The sequence below is a fragment of the Notamacropus eugenii genome, chromosome 3, assembly GCF_028372415.1.
Source record: "Notamacropus eugenii isolate mMacEug1 chromosome 3, mMacEug1.pri_v2, whole genome shotgun sequence".
In the NCBI taxonomy this organism is placed as follows: Eukaryota; Metazoa; Chordata; class Mammalia; order Diprotodontia; family Macropodidae; genus Notamacropus; species Notamacropus eugenii.
The window spans coordinates 149,644,406-149,662,061 of record NC_092874.1 but is presented as its reverse complement, the minus strand read 5'-3'; the positions used below and the strand labels follow the sequence as shown (position 1 = coordinate 149,662,061).

Genomic DNA, 17,656 nt, shown 5'->3' with positions numbered 1-17,656 from the left:
ATGTGCATACCTTTTGACCCAGAAGTATTGCTTCTAGGACTGTATTCCCAAAGAGATCATAAAAATGGGAAAGGGTCCCACATGTACAAAAATATTTATAGCAGCACTCTTTGTAGCTGCCAAAAAGGAAATCAAGGGGATGCTCATCAATTGGGAAATGGCTGAATAAATTATGGTATATGAATGGAATGGAATATTATTGCGCCATAAGAAATGATGAACAAGAAGACTTCAGAGAGGCCTGGAAAAACTTATATGATCTGATGTTGAGTGAAAAGAGCAGAACCAGGAGAACTTTGTGCACAGCAACGACCACAGTGTGCAAGAGTTTTTTCTGGTAGACTTGGATCTTCATAGCAATGCAAGGACATAAAAAAAAAAAAAATTCCCAATGGTCTTCTAAGGCAAAATGCTTTCCACATTCAGAGAAAGAACTATGGGATTCAATCGCAGAATGTACCAAATCATTTGTGTGTGTGTGTATTATGTTTTGGTTTGTTATATGATTTCTCCCATTTATTTTAGTTCTTCTACACAGCATGACTGCAGTGAAAATGTATTCAATAGGAATGTACGTGTAGATCCTATACAGAATTGTATGTCATCTTGGGGAGGGAGGGGGACTGGTGGGGGATAGGTAGGGGGAAAGAAAACATAAGTTTTATGGTAGTGATTGTAGAACATTAAAAATAAATGAAATGAATATATTAAAAAAATTTTAGTTCCCTATTTGTCTTTAAAATAAAATACAAATGCTTCAGATGGATTAAATGCAAGGTTTTTCAGGATCTGACTCTAACCTATCTTTCCAATTTTATTTCACATTATTCCCTCTCTCTCTCATGTACTTTACTTTTAAATTAAAGTTACTATACTATCTATTTCCCAACTAATCCTGCCTTGATGCCCTCACTCAGGCTCTCCCCCATATCTGATATGCATTCCTTCCTCACCTCCATTCCCAGAATCCTCACCTTCCTTTGAGGATGAGCTTAGGTGACACCTTAAAGGAGGGTCAATCTCTTTCAACCTTCTCTCCCAATTGTTTAGTGCCTTCTTCATCCTTTTAATAATAAGCACCTTGAGGACAGGCACAGCTAGTTTTTCTCTTTGAATATGCCTAGCACTGTAAGTGCTTAATGACTTTGTAGTAGCTGTCAATAGCAAATTACTACTGTTTAGTAATACAGAGTAGAGAAATATAACCAGTTTGATTGCTGATAGGTTGCTAATATCTTACCTTCTCAAGCAGATCTTAATCATATTTAATGTGATCTTTCATTGGATTAAGAAAGTTAGTCATAGCTTGGGTCATTCCTAACTTCCCCCTTTCTCCTACTCTGAACAAAAGAATGTTCATTAAAGCAACACCTAAAGGCAAGCTGAATTAACCTAAATTTTTTCTTAGCAAGTTTATGTAAAACATGTAACAGTCTTAGTGTATCATGCAAATGTCAACTTTTTATCAGGATTATGAATAATGAGATTCTAAGTATTGTTTTCTTGTTCATCTCAGAATCTAGTCACCTTTTAGAAGTCAAATCTTAGTATTTTGCAGATTCCTCCTGAAAGGAGTTATAAATACTAGGCTCCTCAATTATATACACTTTCCTCATTATATTCCTGTAATGTAATTAGTACAGGAATTATTATACACGTCCTTCAGAGCCTCTGAGAAGCTAAACTGCCTTGCCAATGATCACAGGGCTAACGTGCTGGAGCAATGACCTGAATTTCTAACTCCAAGTCTAGTTTTTTCTTTTTTTACTGTAACATAATGTAGTAATTACAGCAATTTTAATAACCCATGGCATCCATTTTCATTCCCTTTTCTCCATACATTTCAAGGTTTGTAATCAACCAGCAGCATTACCTGAGTCACAGGCAAAGACTGTTCCAATTAGAAACTGAGAATGGTATGTTAAGTGTTATTCCCTCCTCTAGGTAATATGTCCCCCAATAGCCCTCCACGTCTATTATTTTCCATTTACTTAGAGTTGCCAGTTAAGACACAAATAACCCCCCTCCCAGTTGCTCTTTTCTTCACATACTGTTTTTCCCTTGTTAGGCTTACTTTTCATACTCCATCATCTTTCTAGAAAGTCACTTGTATTACCTCTAAGACTGTAGCACTCTCTAATGAGGGTCACTTCTTCTTTCAGTCCTCCCAATTCAAAGGGAGAAAAGACATCGGAATATTGGATCTAGAGTCAGGATTCAAAAGAGATCACCTCCCTCTAATACTTACTAATTCTATGTTCTGTCCTTGGGGAAGTCACAATCTCTTTTGACCTCAGCTTCCTTTTGTAAAATTATACGTAAATTATCTCTAAATCTTCCTATTGTAAATTCTACGATCCTAGCTTTATGAGCTTGGATAAGTCATTTGATGGCTTATAACCTGTTACTAATCTTACTACTGATGAAGTGAGAGGATGGTTCTCAATCCTGCTTTATAAACCCAGAAGCTGTTATCCACCAAGCAACCTATCTTCTGTGTGGAGTCACACCATGTACATACCCTATGCCACCCTCTGCTCATCCTTGAAGTCATCTACCAACTTCAAGAACACTTTCCCACTTTACTCAATGACTTAGCAACTGGTTAATGACTTGATGATTTAAATACTCAATTTCTTACCTATCTCTACTCTGCTTAAAACCCACACTTTAAGACTTCATCATCTAGTCTAAATATCCCTTTCATTCTCAGTTCTATCTCCAGGTCCTTGAACTCTTAAAAAAAAACTTCCCCTCGGCCTCTTATCTTTCCACATAAAATACTCTTCACTCATGATGAACCTTTTCTTGGTCTTCATCCCAACCTCCAATCCCCTTCATTTCTCTCTAATCAACTCTCTAATTACCTCCTTCAACCATATGTTGGTACCCCAGAATTCCTTACTCACTTGATTTTTAGCTGTACCAACCTCATTAACCAAAGCAGCATAACCTTCACCACATCTACTTTCTACGTTTCTGGGATCTAACAGAAATGGACATTTTTATGTCTGAAGATTTACAAAGGCACTTTACATACGTCATCACATTTGATCCTTATAATCATTCTGAAAGGTTATAGATATAGGTATTTTTGTCCCCATTTAATGAACAGAAAACTGAGAGGTTATTACTTTTCATTTTATAGATATTAAATTGAGGCTCTCAAAAGTTAAGTGATATTTAAGCATCTTAGATGGAATTCAATTATTTCCTGACTCCAAGTCCATTGATCTCATCATACCAACCTGCTGAATAGGTTCTCTACAACAGTCATCTTATATGACCTTCTACCTCAAAGCTAAATGCTCCTTCACAATGGTTGTTCTAATCCTTCTTCGCTGTGCTTAAACTCTCTCAAATCTCTACCTTCAGAATATCACAAAGACTACTGGATCAAGATTAAGGAACTCCCTCAACACCCTTCATCTATCTGTCACTTCTTTCCTTTCCTTTTTGCAAGATTAACTCCTACCACCCACCTGTGCTCCATCCCTTCCTCTCATAAATCTTGCCTGTAGGCTCATCCACTGTTTCTCAGTTATCTCTATGGCAGGCTCCCTGCTATCTAGTCTCTATCTCTGTCCCAGCCTCAAGCTTTCATCCAGTGTGGCCTTGACCTCTGATTCATGAGCATTCACTTTATTTTTCCAGTCTCTGAAAGAGCATTTCACTTCCCATCTCTGTGCTACAATACAATGTGTGTTCTTTGACCTCCAACCCCCAACTCTGGCTCCAATAATGGTAATCAGATCACCACCATTTCTGGTAAGGAGCAAGGATTGTTTTTTAGCTTATCTGTATATTCCTACTGCTTAGGACAGGGCATGACACATGATAGGTACTTAATAAACACTAGAAAACTATGATTCCAATCATCATTCTCTCTGATTTCCCATTCAAAAACACCCCTTTAAAAGTGTTGTCTTCTCCAATTAGAACCATAAGCTCCATGGCTTTCTTCTTTACTTCTATCTGCATTTCAATTCCTTTTCCCATCTATCAACTAAAATACTTAGCTCTCTGCCATATAAAGTCATACCCTCACACCACCATCTTACAGCTCTCCTTCCTTTCACCGTTATAAAGACTTATCTACAATCAGTTTTCACTATCTTGTCAGTTAGTCCAACAATCTGGACTCTGCCCCTACCACCACACTGAAACTGTTCTTTCTCTTGAACTCCAAACCTAAAATTCCAACTACCTAATGTATATATCAAGCAAACGTCCTACTGGAACCTCAAATTCAACATAACCAAAACCTGTGGCCCTAAATTAGGCATCTGTGACCGTAAATTAGGTTCCTCTTCCTGACTTCTTGAATCTGTTCATTATAGCATTATTCTTCCAGACAAACTCCAGTCTCAAAAATCTGTTATCTGATTCTTCTCCCTCCTTCAAATGCCATATTTAGTTATTAAATCTTTACAATTTAGCTCATATAGTATTATTATATATTTTAGTTATATACTATCTATACTATTTCATTTTCCTTTCCTTGCCACCATCCTAATTCAAGACCTCATTTCCTATATAATATATTAATTTATATTAATAATATTGCATCTTACCAATTATGGGTCTGCCCAATAAGCAGAGGAATAGTGTACAGAGACAAATACAGACAGACACTCAAAAGATTTGAGTCTACAGGTGTCTATATATTGTGACAAGCATTTTACTACCCATGCCTGCAGGGGAAGATGGCACAATGATAAGAGGGCATAGAAGGTTTAATGTATATACTTACTATATGATTAACCAATGGATGTTGTCCACATTAATATATGTGATCTATGTAAATGATGTATCAGTACCTGGTATAATTTATCAAGGCTGAAAAATTAACTGAATAAAACGTAACAACTACAAAAACCCTCCTCTCCTTTGGCAAAGTAGCCTGAAATGACAAATTAGTCCATAAACTGGCTCAAATGCCCTAAAGGAAGACAGAAAGTGGAAAGGCAAACTAAGAGTGAAAATGCCTTTTGAAACTTTCAACTTCAGTGGAAGGTGCTAACTGAATGGAAGATAGGCCTCCTAAGGCTGTAGGGGACGGAGGGGAGGGGCACAGTAAAAAGACAGCCGGGAACAACGGAAAGAGATAATAGTTTCAGAGCCAGAGTATAAAAGTTCAAATCCTTTTGTTGTTCAGTAGTTTCAGTGTCCTGCCCAACTTTATGCTCTGAATACAGTATTCAATAAATACAAGCTCAATTTAATAGGATTCATTCTCCCAAGCTACATATACTTCAATCAAGTGGTGATTTCATCAAGTTGGATGCTCAGTGATGAAGACTGTACTCCATCCATGTCTTGACCACACCAAGTTCCCCTAAGGGAGTCTACCCAATGTGCTGGGATTCTTACCCATATTCTCTTTAAACCAAGTATATACCAGTAGATCACCTTTAAAGATATGTAGCTTAAAAAAAACCAACAAAACCTACAAATAAACATTACTCAGGTGCCTACACATATAATTACATGCACTGTTAAGTTTTGTAAGATACAGAAAATTCATAAGGCAAGGTCTCTGCCCTCAAGAAGGTTATGATCTAGTTGAGAAAACTAGGCTTGAAAAAACACAATCATATCATAGCCCTCATATGATGGCATATAAATTGCAAAATGAGCAACAGATGTTATTGTTAGTTTACATTTACATGGTATTAGAAGATTTACAAAGCACTTTCCCCACAACTCCACAAGGTAGATAACTGAATTTTCCCAACACAAAGATGAAATAGGGTACTACCTGGTCCATTACAGTTTGCTATTAAACAGGAGAGGACAGGAGAAGTAGATATGAATTAGAGATAATTAGAGATAACTGTATTGAGTGCTTAGCTTGGAGTCAGGAAGATTTAGATCTGACCTCTTAGACTAGTTGAGTACTCATGGGCAAAAATCTTCTAAAAAACTTCTAAGGATCAGCAATTATTTACTAAATTATAGATGAGGTAAACCATGGAATTAAGGAGAAGAAACCAGAAATCATAGATATAGAAATGAATTAGAACATTAAAGGAAAAGGAGGGGTCTGAGCAAGATATTCGTAGAAAGCTGAAGCAGGTGAAGAGTTGGGTTTTTTTGGGGGGGGGATTTGTAACGAGATCAGGGAAAAGTTGGGCACTGAAAAAAAAAGGATTTCAACAGGTTCCAATGTTAAGGAAATGCATTCCGAGTATGATGGACTCTAAATACAAAGAGGCAGGAGAGATCAAATTGAAAAATCAGGACACATTTTAATATTTCAGTTTGGTTTTTGACAGTGCCTGAGAAGAGTAGAATAAAAGAGTGGAAAAAAAACTTTGGAAAGCCAAAGTCCTGGTTTCACATGAAGCAACTCATATTTTTCACAACAACATTTCAACTACTAAAGGATTTTTGAGCTGGAGAAGTATTAAGAAATATTTTCATGATTGTATGAAGGTTAGGGGAAGGAGAGACAATACAGGAGACAATTATAATCACCCAGACAAGCAGAAATCAAGGCCCAAACTAGGATGCTAACTATGAATGGAAAGGAGGTGAATAGATGTAAGGCCAAAGACTGATTATAAGAGGGTCTACAAGAGAGTGATAAAGTTGTAGGCAATGTTACAGAAAAAGGGATGATAGAAACTAATAACTTTCATCAGTCAGGTCATTAAAGTTTCAAGTTGCAAACTAATTTCCAGATTTTTAAATCTAGTATTAATTTATTGTTTCAGATTATAATTTATATAAAATTCTTAAAAAGAAAATTACAGAAAATGCCTAGGAAATGCAGTACAGTTATCCCTTCCATATCACCTGGGTTAAGGGTGTAGCACTCTCTGGATCTGGGAAATCTGCCTAAAAGTTTTTGGCCCTCCCTTCAATACCAAAGAAAAAAATCTGACTTATTATGGTGTGTTTGTCCTTCATTGCCAAAGAAGACCATGCCATCAGAGAAATGATGACATGACTTGCACTTGACTTTGTTTTGAGTGAGGACTGTGCAGGTCACCAGCCTCACTTCTCCTCCAGAGCCATCTGAATCCAGTGACCAGATGTTCCTCAGGATGACTAGAGATGACCCAGAATGAGGCAATTGGGGTCAAGTGACTTGCCCAAGTTCACAGCTAGTGAGTGTCAAGTGTCTGAGGTGAGATTTGAACTCAGGTCCTCCTGACTGCTGCTCTATTCACTGCACCACCTACCTGCCCCTAATTATTATTTATATATTTATATATATAAAAAATAAAATGTGTTGATGTTATACAATACTACACATATATTTTATGGATTTCTGAGTTTCTAAATTTTTTCTGTGCTATCTGTTGGCCTTCATGTATCATCTGCAGCTTCTGCAAAATTCCCCTCAAATTTCCATTTAATTTCTTATTCAAACCCATGACATAGAAAAACAGTAATGGGGAAAGTTCCAAAGCAGAAGGAGGGATAATTGTACTTAAAGAGTGTTTTTATTTGTGATACTAGACATAAATATGAACTTGGAGAGAAGGCTATAGTAGTTTCCTGAGTCTTGTGTATTTAACAATATTAACTTAAAGGAAGGCATAAATGTCATACTTTTCAAATTTGCAGAAAACAATACTAGAGATAGCTAATATACTGGATTATAAATAGGATCCCAAATGATTTCCAGACTAGAACATAAAACAAAATCAAATAAGCCTAAATGAAACTACTCCTGATGCCTTTTTTGTGTGGCAGGACAATTACCCTGGGAAGAGAGGAGAGAAGGGGGAAGCTTCAGCCTTGAGGCTACATGTGGTCTTTTGGGTCTTTCAGAGAGGCCTTTTGACTAAATTCAAATTTTATACTACTATCCTTTTATTAAGGGGATTTGTTCTTCGGAGTGTGGATTCCATCAAAGGTGGCACTTGACGATCTAGAGGGCCACATGTGGCCTTCCAGGCTGCATGTTTCCCACCCCTGCCCTAGAACATAAATTCTCAAAAAAGTACAAGCTGTGAAAGACTGTAACAAACTAGAAAGGATTCCAGTAGGAACTTGGAAACAGACTATGTCTGCTTTTGGAGAAACAGTCCAGCTAGTTTACAGAGAGAGGTTTATCCTCAGTGAATTCCTTGGTCACAGCAATGCATTTAAAGAAAGAAAAATAGAAAATATCCTTAAGTCACATAGAACCCTTTTCTGATTCTACAGTGACAGTGTTGAACAAAAGGTGCTGAGCAGCAGTTTTTTAGAATATTAACAGTTGATAGTAAGCACGGGATCTTTGTCCAGTGACAAATGGACACACCACAGAGGGAACTGAACCATATCAATCTTGGCATTTTCACTATAAATGGAACCAGAAGATAAATGAAGATACAGATATAACAAAGAATGGCTCACTAGTTCTCCTTAGATAGGCAAATAAAGGAGATAGCATTTGGTTTCATCATACATCCAAAGGCAAGAAGAAATATCATTTCATAGGTAATAGTCGTCATGTCATCCCTTGCAGATAAGCATTTGCATAAAGAAAATTATGAACATAATTTCTGTCTATGCACCAAAATCTGTTGCTGAATTTCAGAAGGCAGAGAAATGTCATGAAGAACTCCAAATTAAGTTTATCTATATGTGTGTGCATACATACACTTTAATAATCAATGACACGTATATGCAAAGGTAATTATCAGGCAGGGCAACAAAAAATGCTGGAAATTAAGAAAAAATGAGAAGTTAGACTTAAAGATCAAAGGTATCAATAGCCACGGAACAGCATGGAGCTGACGTTACTAGGTATGACCAGAACTAGATTAGAGTGAATTGGGCAGTATTTAACAAAATAAATATGCAATAAAATACGGATAATATTAATACTCCATTTTCTTAGTCAATATGTGGCCTGCAGGGAGCTTACATACGGTTTAGTGACCCCATTTCTATTTAAGATTGACACTTAAAGCAGAGTCCTCAAATTCAAGGTCAGCAAAACTCAAAGTGCTACCCAAATAAGACTAAAATAGAATTGAAAAATATTTAACAAAAGAATACAACAAAGTCAATTCCAGGTTTTCTTAGTCAAATATGGAGCCCACAAACATCTGTTTCTATTTGAACTTGACACCAGTGTTGTAGAACATATAGAATCCCCTGGTCTCCAAGTCAAGGATACTTTCATTAAGTGAACCAGACGGTAATGGAAGCAATAACATCATCAAAAATTAAACTGACTCTGTTCTACAGCTATCCCTTCTACATCATGACTCTCCTCATCATTGTTTTGTTATATCCTGGATTGGCATGAAAAACTGGAATTTTGAGGGGTGTTTTGCAGAAGCCGAAGATGACACAGAGCCTACGACCAAATAATTAACCCACTATTATAGTAAGGTACTATAAACGTCCCATAAAAGAAGAAGAAAAAATTCAAACCTTCTCTGGCACAAAGGGAAGGCCCCCAAATTTTATCTGGATGGCAGAGGCACTGTAACTTACTACTGATAAAACTGCTCCCATATCAATCAACAGCCTGCTAACATGCAGATGCAGGCACGAACGCACACGCACACACATGCAAATCAATATCAAATTAGACATGGAATAAGAATATGGTATATGATTTAGTCAACTCCAACCTGAGACTTTAAGAGTTATGGATGTTTAAAAATGGGAAATAGTTATATTAAGGAACAATAAATACATACTATCATTATTTCCATTGGAAGATTTAATTATAGTCAAAAATTGCAAACTAAGGGACGGTCCTCTTATCAGAGAATGGCTAAACAAATTACAATGTAGGAAATGTAATGGAACATTACTGTGCCATAAGGAATGATGAAATAGACAATTTCAGAGGAAGTTGGGAGAATCTTTATGAACTGATTCAAAGTGAACAGGGCTAGGTGAACAATTTATACAATAACACAGAAACAACTTTAGAATTCTGATCAGTATAATGATAAACCACAAAGTTCAAAATGACTACAAAACAAGCCACTCTCCTCTTGAAAGAGAGGTGATGAACTTCAAAAAGAGACATGTTTTGGGACATGGCTAACATAAAAATGTTTTGCTGCACTATGTAGACAGGTATTTAATGATTTTTCATTTTTTTAAAATTTTCATTTTAAAAATTAAAAATTTAAAAATTTGCTCAATGAGGTGAAGAGTGATTAATGGGAAGGACATATTAATTTAAAAAGAATTTCTTGAAAACAAACATTTGCCCTCTCAATTCAGTTTCCGATTTGTTGTATGGGATCTAATTAGAAGAATTTAGTAATAGATAAAAGCAATTTTTAATGAAAATCTTGAACCACATTTACCAAAACAGTATGGTACAACTTTTAAATGTGAGGGAGATTAAGCAAAGTATAAAAATGGATTTGGGAAGATAGCTGTGGAGGAAAGATCATCAATTCAGAGACTTCAGGAAACCTATGTCCAAAATGACTGAGGGTGTAATATTGGCAGTGAGAATGGAGGGGTGACCCATAAAAGACACCTTTACTGGGTTCTGTGCCAGATGTTATAAATATGACCAATACAGAAAACTGCACCTAAAAATTGAGACCCCATGGAAGGACATTTTTACTACCTACCTAATCTGTTACACATTTTAAAAATCCTCACAATGATGTCAACTTATCTTGAAACTAATCACTATTTCCTTAGGGCAGAGGTTCTTAAATCATTTTTTTTGGTCATGCGCACCCCTCCCCCCCCAGCCTTACAGACCCTTTTCTCAGAATATTTTTAAATGCACAAAAGTAAAATACACATAGAATTTTTAGAAAACAAACCAAATGTTGAAATGGTTATTTTTTAAAAAAAATTTCAAGTTCCCTCTTCCCAGGTTAAGAACCTCTGCTTTTAGATGTTCTAAGACACTCCCATGTATGCTCACTTGGTATACTGTTTCTTAAATTCACCCCTAAACTAATATGGTATAGCAGAAAGATTGTGACACTTAAGGTGAACTAAATTAAAAAAAAAAATCTACTTTCTACACTTTAGCTGTAACATTGAAAAGATTATTTAATCCACTCTGTGCCTGAGTTTCCTCATCCAAAAATGGAGGTAATACTTGTATTATCCATGTCACAAAGTGTTTAGTGTTAAATAAGAATGCATTATAATATCTTTGGAAACTTAGTCCTATATAAATGTAAGCTATTATTATTTTACTTGATCATTATGGATTAGCAGTGCTAAAACATTAGCATTTATTATGCAAAATCCACCAAGGATCTAAAGAAATTTAATTGCTTCTCCACATACTGTTAGCAATTTTTTTCTCACTTGGGTTGTATACTTTTGTGTAGGTATGTGGTTTTTTTTTTTTAGTGGTTTTTATATCAGACTAATAAATAAGTCAGTATATAGCCCCAGTTTTGTCATAATGTCCACAGATTTCCTCTGTCACCCATTTTGAAAGAGGGGGACTCTTGAAACTGGTATGTACTGTTTGGATGGGGACTTGGTAGTCATACAGCAGCCTGTGAAATACAGCACAGCAGTTAACAGCTATATTTTGAAGAAAGATGCATAATATTCTATTGCTACTTCTGTCCGGAGGTCCCAGTGATTTCTTAATTACTATATCCAATAGCCCTTCCTCATGCAATCTTCTTTTCTCTTTCTATAGTCTTTCATTTGGAAAAAGCTGGACTTTTTGTTCTATGTTTTCATTTATGATTTCTTGAAAACATGGCTCTGAAAAAAATTAGTTTAAAAAAATAAATGATTTCAAAAGAATCAAACGATTCTCTGGACCAGCCTAGTGTGTTTCAAAAGGAGCGACTAAGTCTTTAAAGTCTTTAAACCCCAAACACTCCAGTTTTCATTGAACGGCCAATAATAGCTCCGAGTCCAAACCTTCAAGCTTCATCGTTTAGGTATCTAAAGCTAAGAATGAGTGTAAATAGCAACTGTTTACAGTTCTGGCCAGAAACTTTTGAGGGTCTTCCAGATTGATGTTTTGTGATAGTAAATTAGGTAAATCAACTTATTTCTGAAGGGGGAAGATTTCAAATGTCAATGGTCAATTACACTGATCTGATTCTAAGCTATCTAAAAGCAAGTTACTTGGTCTATGGGTGTTTTAATTCCCACCTGAAACAATTCTTTTAGTTGTTCCTGTACCTCTTTCTTTTCTCAGTTGTCTAAAAATCGAATTAAAATTTGCACTTAAATATAAAAGATATTTGGTATTTCAATCTCTTTATTTTATGTACCAATTCAAAAGCTGGACTCTATTCTATTAAAGTCTCTTAAAAAATAATGCAACTGTTTCCAAATGAAGTCTGGGAGTTTTATATAAAAATGATCCTAATAAAAAACTGGGCTAATTATGCTACGTGTTTAGAAGCCTTGTTTTCAATTTGACCAAAAGATTAGGAAGTTATATAAAAGATCTTTTATACAGAAATTTGGCCCTTCAAAATTTTAAAGATACTAAGCAAATTAAAATAATGCTTTTAAGGCTGTCAATATTTTATGGAACACTTAAGTTACAAAATATCAGGAGTAATTTATAACCCAGCTCACAAAAACATTAAACACATTTTAGTTTTATCATAATAAAAACAAAAGATGAAAAAAATAGGACTCTTCATTATATGCTAGGGTTAGAAGATAGGAGAATATTTTACATTAAGAGTTCACAACCTCTCTGAGTTTTAGATTCCTAATCTGAAAAATATTTATAATATATACCTCATAGATGTTGAATGTTGCAAAGCACTAAGTAAGCCTCAAAGTACTATTGTTTATACACACATAAACATACACACACACTTATTCATACCTGTTATTACGCCAGTGAGAGACATACTTCACTTTTAAGTATAACTGAATCCTTGGTCTAACAGAGCACTGGGGTGGGGGTGAGACAGGGAGCTGTGTACTGTAGCTGTTAGGCACAAAGTCGTAAGGTGCTTGGGATTAAGAAGTTATGTAACAGCTCAAATACAATACCACCCAAGAATTAAGCTTAATAATAATACAACACCCTTTAAGTTGTAAGTGCACAAAGGCTGCTTTTTTTACCTTTACAACGGAAAGTACGTTTCCCTTCCTCGCCATGGCAGCAAGCATTGAAAGGGAGTGGCAAATAATTAAAACGCGAGTGTCTTCCAAGAGTTTTATAAATACTAAAAGCAGTCTTCCCTTTAAGAATCCAACCAGTTACAATAAATTTCTTCTAAGGATTTCAGAAACTTGGGTAACCCAGACTTAAAGAAGCAGTGCGGTGCCGCCATTTACTTCCCGAGTGACCTTGAGCTAGTCACAACCTTTTCACTGGAGAAATGGGGGGGGGGGGGGGGGTTGGAACAGAAGACCCACCCACTCATCCAAGGCACTTCCAGTTCGGTTTATATGACCTTACTACTATCGGTCCTACTATAGGTCCTCTAAAACTGTTCATTTTTACAAGTTATAATGTATCTGAAACGTCTAAGAACCACGATTCTCAAAACGTTATTAATAAATCTAAGTAACTAAATAAAAAACAGCTGTTTATAAGATCTAGAAAGCACTAATTGCAAACATATTCTATTTAGTAAACAATATTTGACTGAATACGTTAACCAAAAAAAAGGCAAGTGGTGGAATGGTGAGGAAAACATCACACTTGGGAATCCGAAGCACCCTTCAAATATTACTGATTAAACATGTGGCCTTGGGCAAGTCATTTCATTTCTCTGGGTCTGTTTCTTCATCTGTCAAAAGGACTTTGAAGAAACAATCTATAACGCTCCTTTCTGCTTTTATTTTACATTGGATAAGGCTGCTTAATAATTTGTGAGGTTTTCTTTTATTTTTGTGTCAAATGCTACTCCCCCCCAGATGCTGGGCTCAATGTTGACCACAAAGGGGAAGCTAGCTGGTGCATGGCCAGAGGACCCGCGCTCAAATCCAGCTTCGCCCGCACTAGCAGTGCGGTTCTAGCCAAGTCCACCGGCGGGGGAAAAGCAAAACACCAAACCACAAAGCCCTGACCACACATTCACTAGTATCACAAGGCTCAGCGACCAGACTCACACGCTGTTCTCAGGCTTCCTGATAAACTCACCATCCCTAGTGGGCCTTTTTTAAAGAGTACTCTGGTCGAACATCGGCAGGTATCTACGGTCTTCCTATCTGGTATCAGAGAGAAATGGCTTTTCCCAACCAGCACAATTCGTATGTTATTCTAGAAGCCAATGGAAGCAAATCGTTCGACACGAAACTCAGTATCTCTTGGCATACTTTCCGCTTTCCGAAACACTCACCAAAGGCTTAGATGGGGGGGGGGGGGGGGGGCCGCACTGCAGTGCTGAGAACTTTCCCGCGTTACCTACCAGAGGAGGACAGAAACCACCCAGGATTTCCAAACTTCCTCCTGGGGGTACGCAAGGTGACAGGCAACGCCCCAGCGGCCGTGCGTGTTCTGGGCAGGGGAGAGGAGCCGGGCTCCCCGGGGCCCTGGGGCAGTCCAGGAGCCCAAGCTGTAATAAAGCCGCACCAAGGCTCAAGCGCCTTTCGCTCCACTTTTAAGCTTTAACAGCTTCAACCTGCAGTAAGACTGCCGGGCTTCCCAAAGTCCTAACGAAGAGCTTAAGTAACTACGAGAGTTTCCAAGTCTCAGCGAAACACTGTTTAAAACCCCGTATTTAGTACATCGGCTCCAACTCAGAAAATTAATGGGCTTCACAAACAATGGAAAGCTAATGGACGCGTTCACGGGTGTGCGGGCTTCCGTCCCCGCACCCCAGCCGCCCCACTTTGCGGCGCTCCGGAAGCTCCCCTCGCCCCGCAGCGGGGGGCCGGGTTCCGTGAGCACGTGTTCTCCTACCTGTTCACCACGTCCAGGCAGTTGGGGGGAGGTTCGGGAATGGAAGTGTGAGGACAGGCTTTCGGTTGGACCTCGAGAGGAAGCATTCTCTCCCTCACCAAACACGTCGCCCGCCCCGCCCCCGGCCACGGCCAAGGTCCTCGGGTGAAGCCGCGGGCCCGGGACGGCGCCGCCGCCTCGAGATCCCTTTGACAGCCGTATCCGCTCAGGTCCCGGGGGCCCCCGGAGGCTTTTCCCTGCCCCCCAAACCCCCGCCGCCTCCGGCCAAGCTCAGCCTCAGGGGCGGGGCACCGGCCAGGCCTTCCCGGGCGTCCGAGGCCTCACCCCTCCGCCCCCACCCTTCTCCCCAAGGCCTCCTGGGCGGCGGGGTCGGGTCGGCGGGCCTCCTCCCTCCCTCTTCCCCCGCCCGGGGGGCGGGGGCCGGGCCCACGGGCCCCACTCACCCACTGGAGAATCTTGATGAAGCCCAGGGGCTCCTTAAGCGGGCTGAAGTTAATCTGGAGGCCCGACATCCTCTGAGGGAAGGAGGGAAAGAGGGCGAGAGTCAGGGCGGCCGAACGGCGGAGGAGGGAGCCAGACCAGGGCGGCCCAGCGGCGCAGGGAAGGAAGGAGGGCGGGTCGGGCGGACGGAGCGCGGCTCCGGGAGGCGGGGCAGGGCGGGGCGGGGCCGCCCTGAGGAGGGGCCCGGGAGGCGGTTAGGCCTGGTTGGGTCCGGAGGGGAGGCGGGGCGAGGGCGGAGAGGAGGGAAAGGGAGGGAGGAGCGACTCCTCCCTGGCTCTGCACCTGGCCGAGCCGGCTGATCCTTTGGCGAACCCTATAGCTCATATTCGAGGCCATCTTGAGCGCGCTAACCCCCCCTCCCCCTCCCCGAGCCCGCCCCCTAAACAAGCTGCCCGAACTGGGCTCCCGCCCCGGGCCCGCGCGCCCCGCTCTTCCTCCAGTGCCGCGCGTCCCGCGCTCTCCCTTCCGGCGGCGCTGCGCCGCTCACAAAGGCCCGGGGGGGCGGGGCGGGGGCGCGGGGGGGCGGGGCGGGGGCGCGGGGGGGGGGCGGGGCAAGGACAAGGGATCGGAGCGGGGGAGGGGCGGCACCTGTTCTCCCCTGTCTCCAGGGGTTTCGTGCGTTCCGTCTCCCTGCTTCTGCCCCTCGGGAATGCGCGCCTGGCCCGCTGTCCGGCCCTGCCCCTCCGGGTTTACACTGTCCCCGAGGCCTGTGCCCTTCACACCCTTCCTCCCCCGCAGAAAGAGACCCACGGGTTCAAGCTGTGCGCCCCTCCCCTCGGCCTCCTCGCCGCCCGCGTCCCATGGCTTTGGATTCATTAGACAGACCTCAGAGTCTTCCCGTTAGTCATGGGTCAGGGCATGTGCCAGTGCTTCCTTGTGCAGTGCCCACCGTGTGGCAGGCGATTAACCCGGGTGGTGCCTTCGAGAGAGAGGAGCAAACCTGGGCTCTCAGTCAGGACTTTGGGGTGCAGGGGCCGTTTCGGTTCATAAAGAGTTCGAGTTCCAAAAAATAAATTGTTTTTTTAAAGAAATTTAGTCCTAGAGCTTAGCACAGTTCCCAGCGCACAGGAGATTAATAAATGTTTGTATGTTAACATACGTGATTGTTCACTGGGTCAAAGTAAGCTATTAGATAGAGGTGGATGGATGGATGGACAGACAGACATAGATAGATGGATAGATAGATGGATAGACAGATAGATGGATAGATAGACGGATAGATAGATGGATAGATAGACGGATAGATAGACTGATAGATAGACGGATAGATAGATGGATAGATAGATGGATGGATGGATGGATGGATGGATGAATGGATGGATGGATAGACTGATAGATAGACGGATAGATAGATGGATAGATAGATGGATAGACAGATAGATGGATAGATAGATGGATAGACAGATAGATGGATAGATAGACGGATAGATAGATGGATAGATAGACGGATAGATAGACTGATAGATAGACGGATAGATAGATGGATAGATAGATGGATAGATAGACGGATAGATAGACTGATAGATAGACGGATAGATAGATGGATAGATAGATGGATAGATAGATGGATGGATGGATGGATGGATGGATGGATGGATAGATATCTTGCATACAATAAGTTTAAGTTCCATGAGGATTACGCAAACTCATCCCCCAGGGCCTGGCACCAAGTTCTATATACAATTTACATTTAATAAATGTTTAGTATATAGAATTCTATAAGTACTTTATTAAATATCGTATGTTAGCAGCATCGATTTGCTCTGACTTATGTGGTCATCCAACAACAGCTTGAAGACTTCCAGGAATGGGGAACTCACTACCATATATGGCAAACCTTTTTTTTTTTTTTAATGATGATCTTTTTTTATTTCCATTCAACAATTGCCAGTGATTTCTATGGAGAATTTCTTAATCAACTGTCATTACAGTTCAACTTTTTAAAATTTTATTTTTTAATATTTTATTTTTCCCAATTATGTGTAAAAACAATTTTTAACATTCCTTTAAATCGTTAAGAATGTTTTTCTTCTTATGGAACTAGCACCCGGGTCTCTACAACTTGAATCCTTTGGTCCTAGTTGTATGAAAGGATTCAAAAAGAACAATTATCTAATTTTTCTTCCAAATACCAACCTGTCACCAATGCCCAGGGAGCCAGAAAAAAAGACTCTGGTTTCACAGGGGGCCTGAAATCATCCTGGGGGCAAGATGATCCCAAAGAAGAGTGAGGTTTTTTCCTTACCCTGGCTGGTTATGCAGAATTCTGGGGGAAATTCTCTAAAACAAAGTCTAGGGTATGACTGGTGTCTAGGGTCTTCTTGAAAGGGACTGATCAATTGGGTCACTTTAAGAAAAAGT

The 17,656-nt window shown here is 40.0% G+C and overlaps 1 protein-coding gene across 5 annotated transcripts in view; it reads right to left on the bottom strand.

Annotated features, from left to right (window-relative positions):
• The window catches only part of SYPL1 (synaptophysin like 1), a 28,494-nt gene extending 11,636 nt beyond the window's left edge, over positions 1–16,858 (bottom strand). Inside the window, exons 1-3 of one of the 5 annotated variants that reach the window (XM_072653078.1) lie at positions 15,578–15,677; positions 15,238–15,309; positions 14,033–14,152 (exon numbers count right to left, since the gene is read on the bottom strand). In XM_072653078.1, coding sequence (XP_072509179.1) covers positions 14,033–14,152; positions 15,238–15,309; positions 15,578–15,631 — 246 coding nt within the window. In that variant the 5' untranslated portion in view covers positions 15,632–15,677. Of the gene's footprint in view, positions 1–14,032; positions 14,153–14,794; positions 15,063–15,237; positions 15,453–15,577; positions 15,750–15,883 lie in introns of those variants that run through there. The other 4 variants (XM_072653077.1, XM_072653079.1, XM_072653082.1 and 1 more) reach the window with 4 other exon arrangements.
• Between the last annotated feature and the right edge of the window lie 798 nt (positions 16,859–17,656).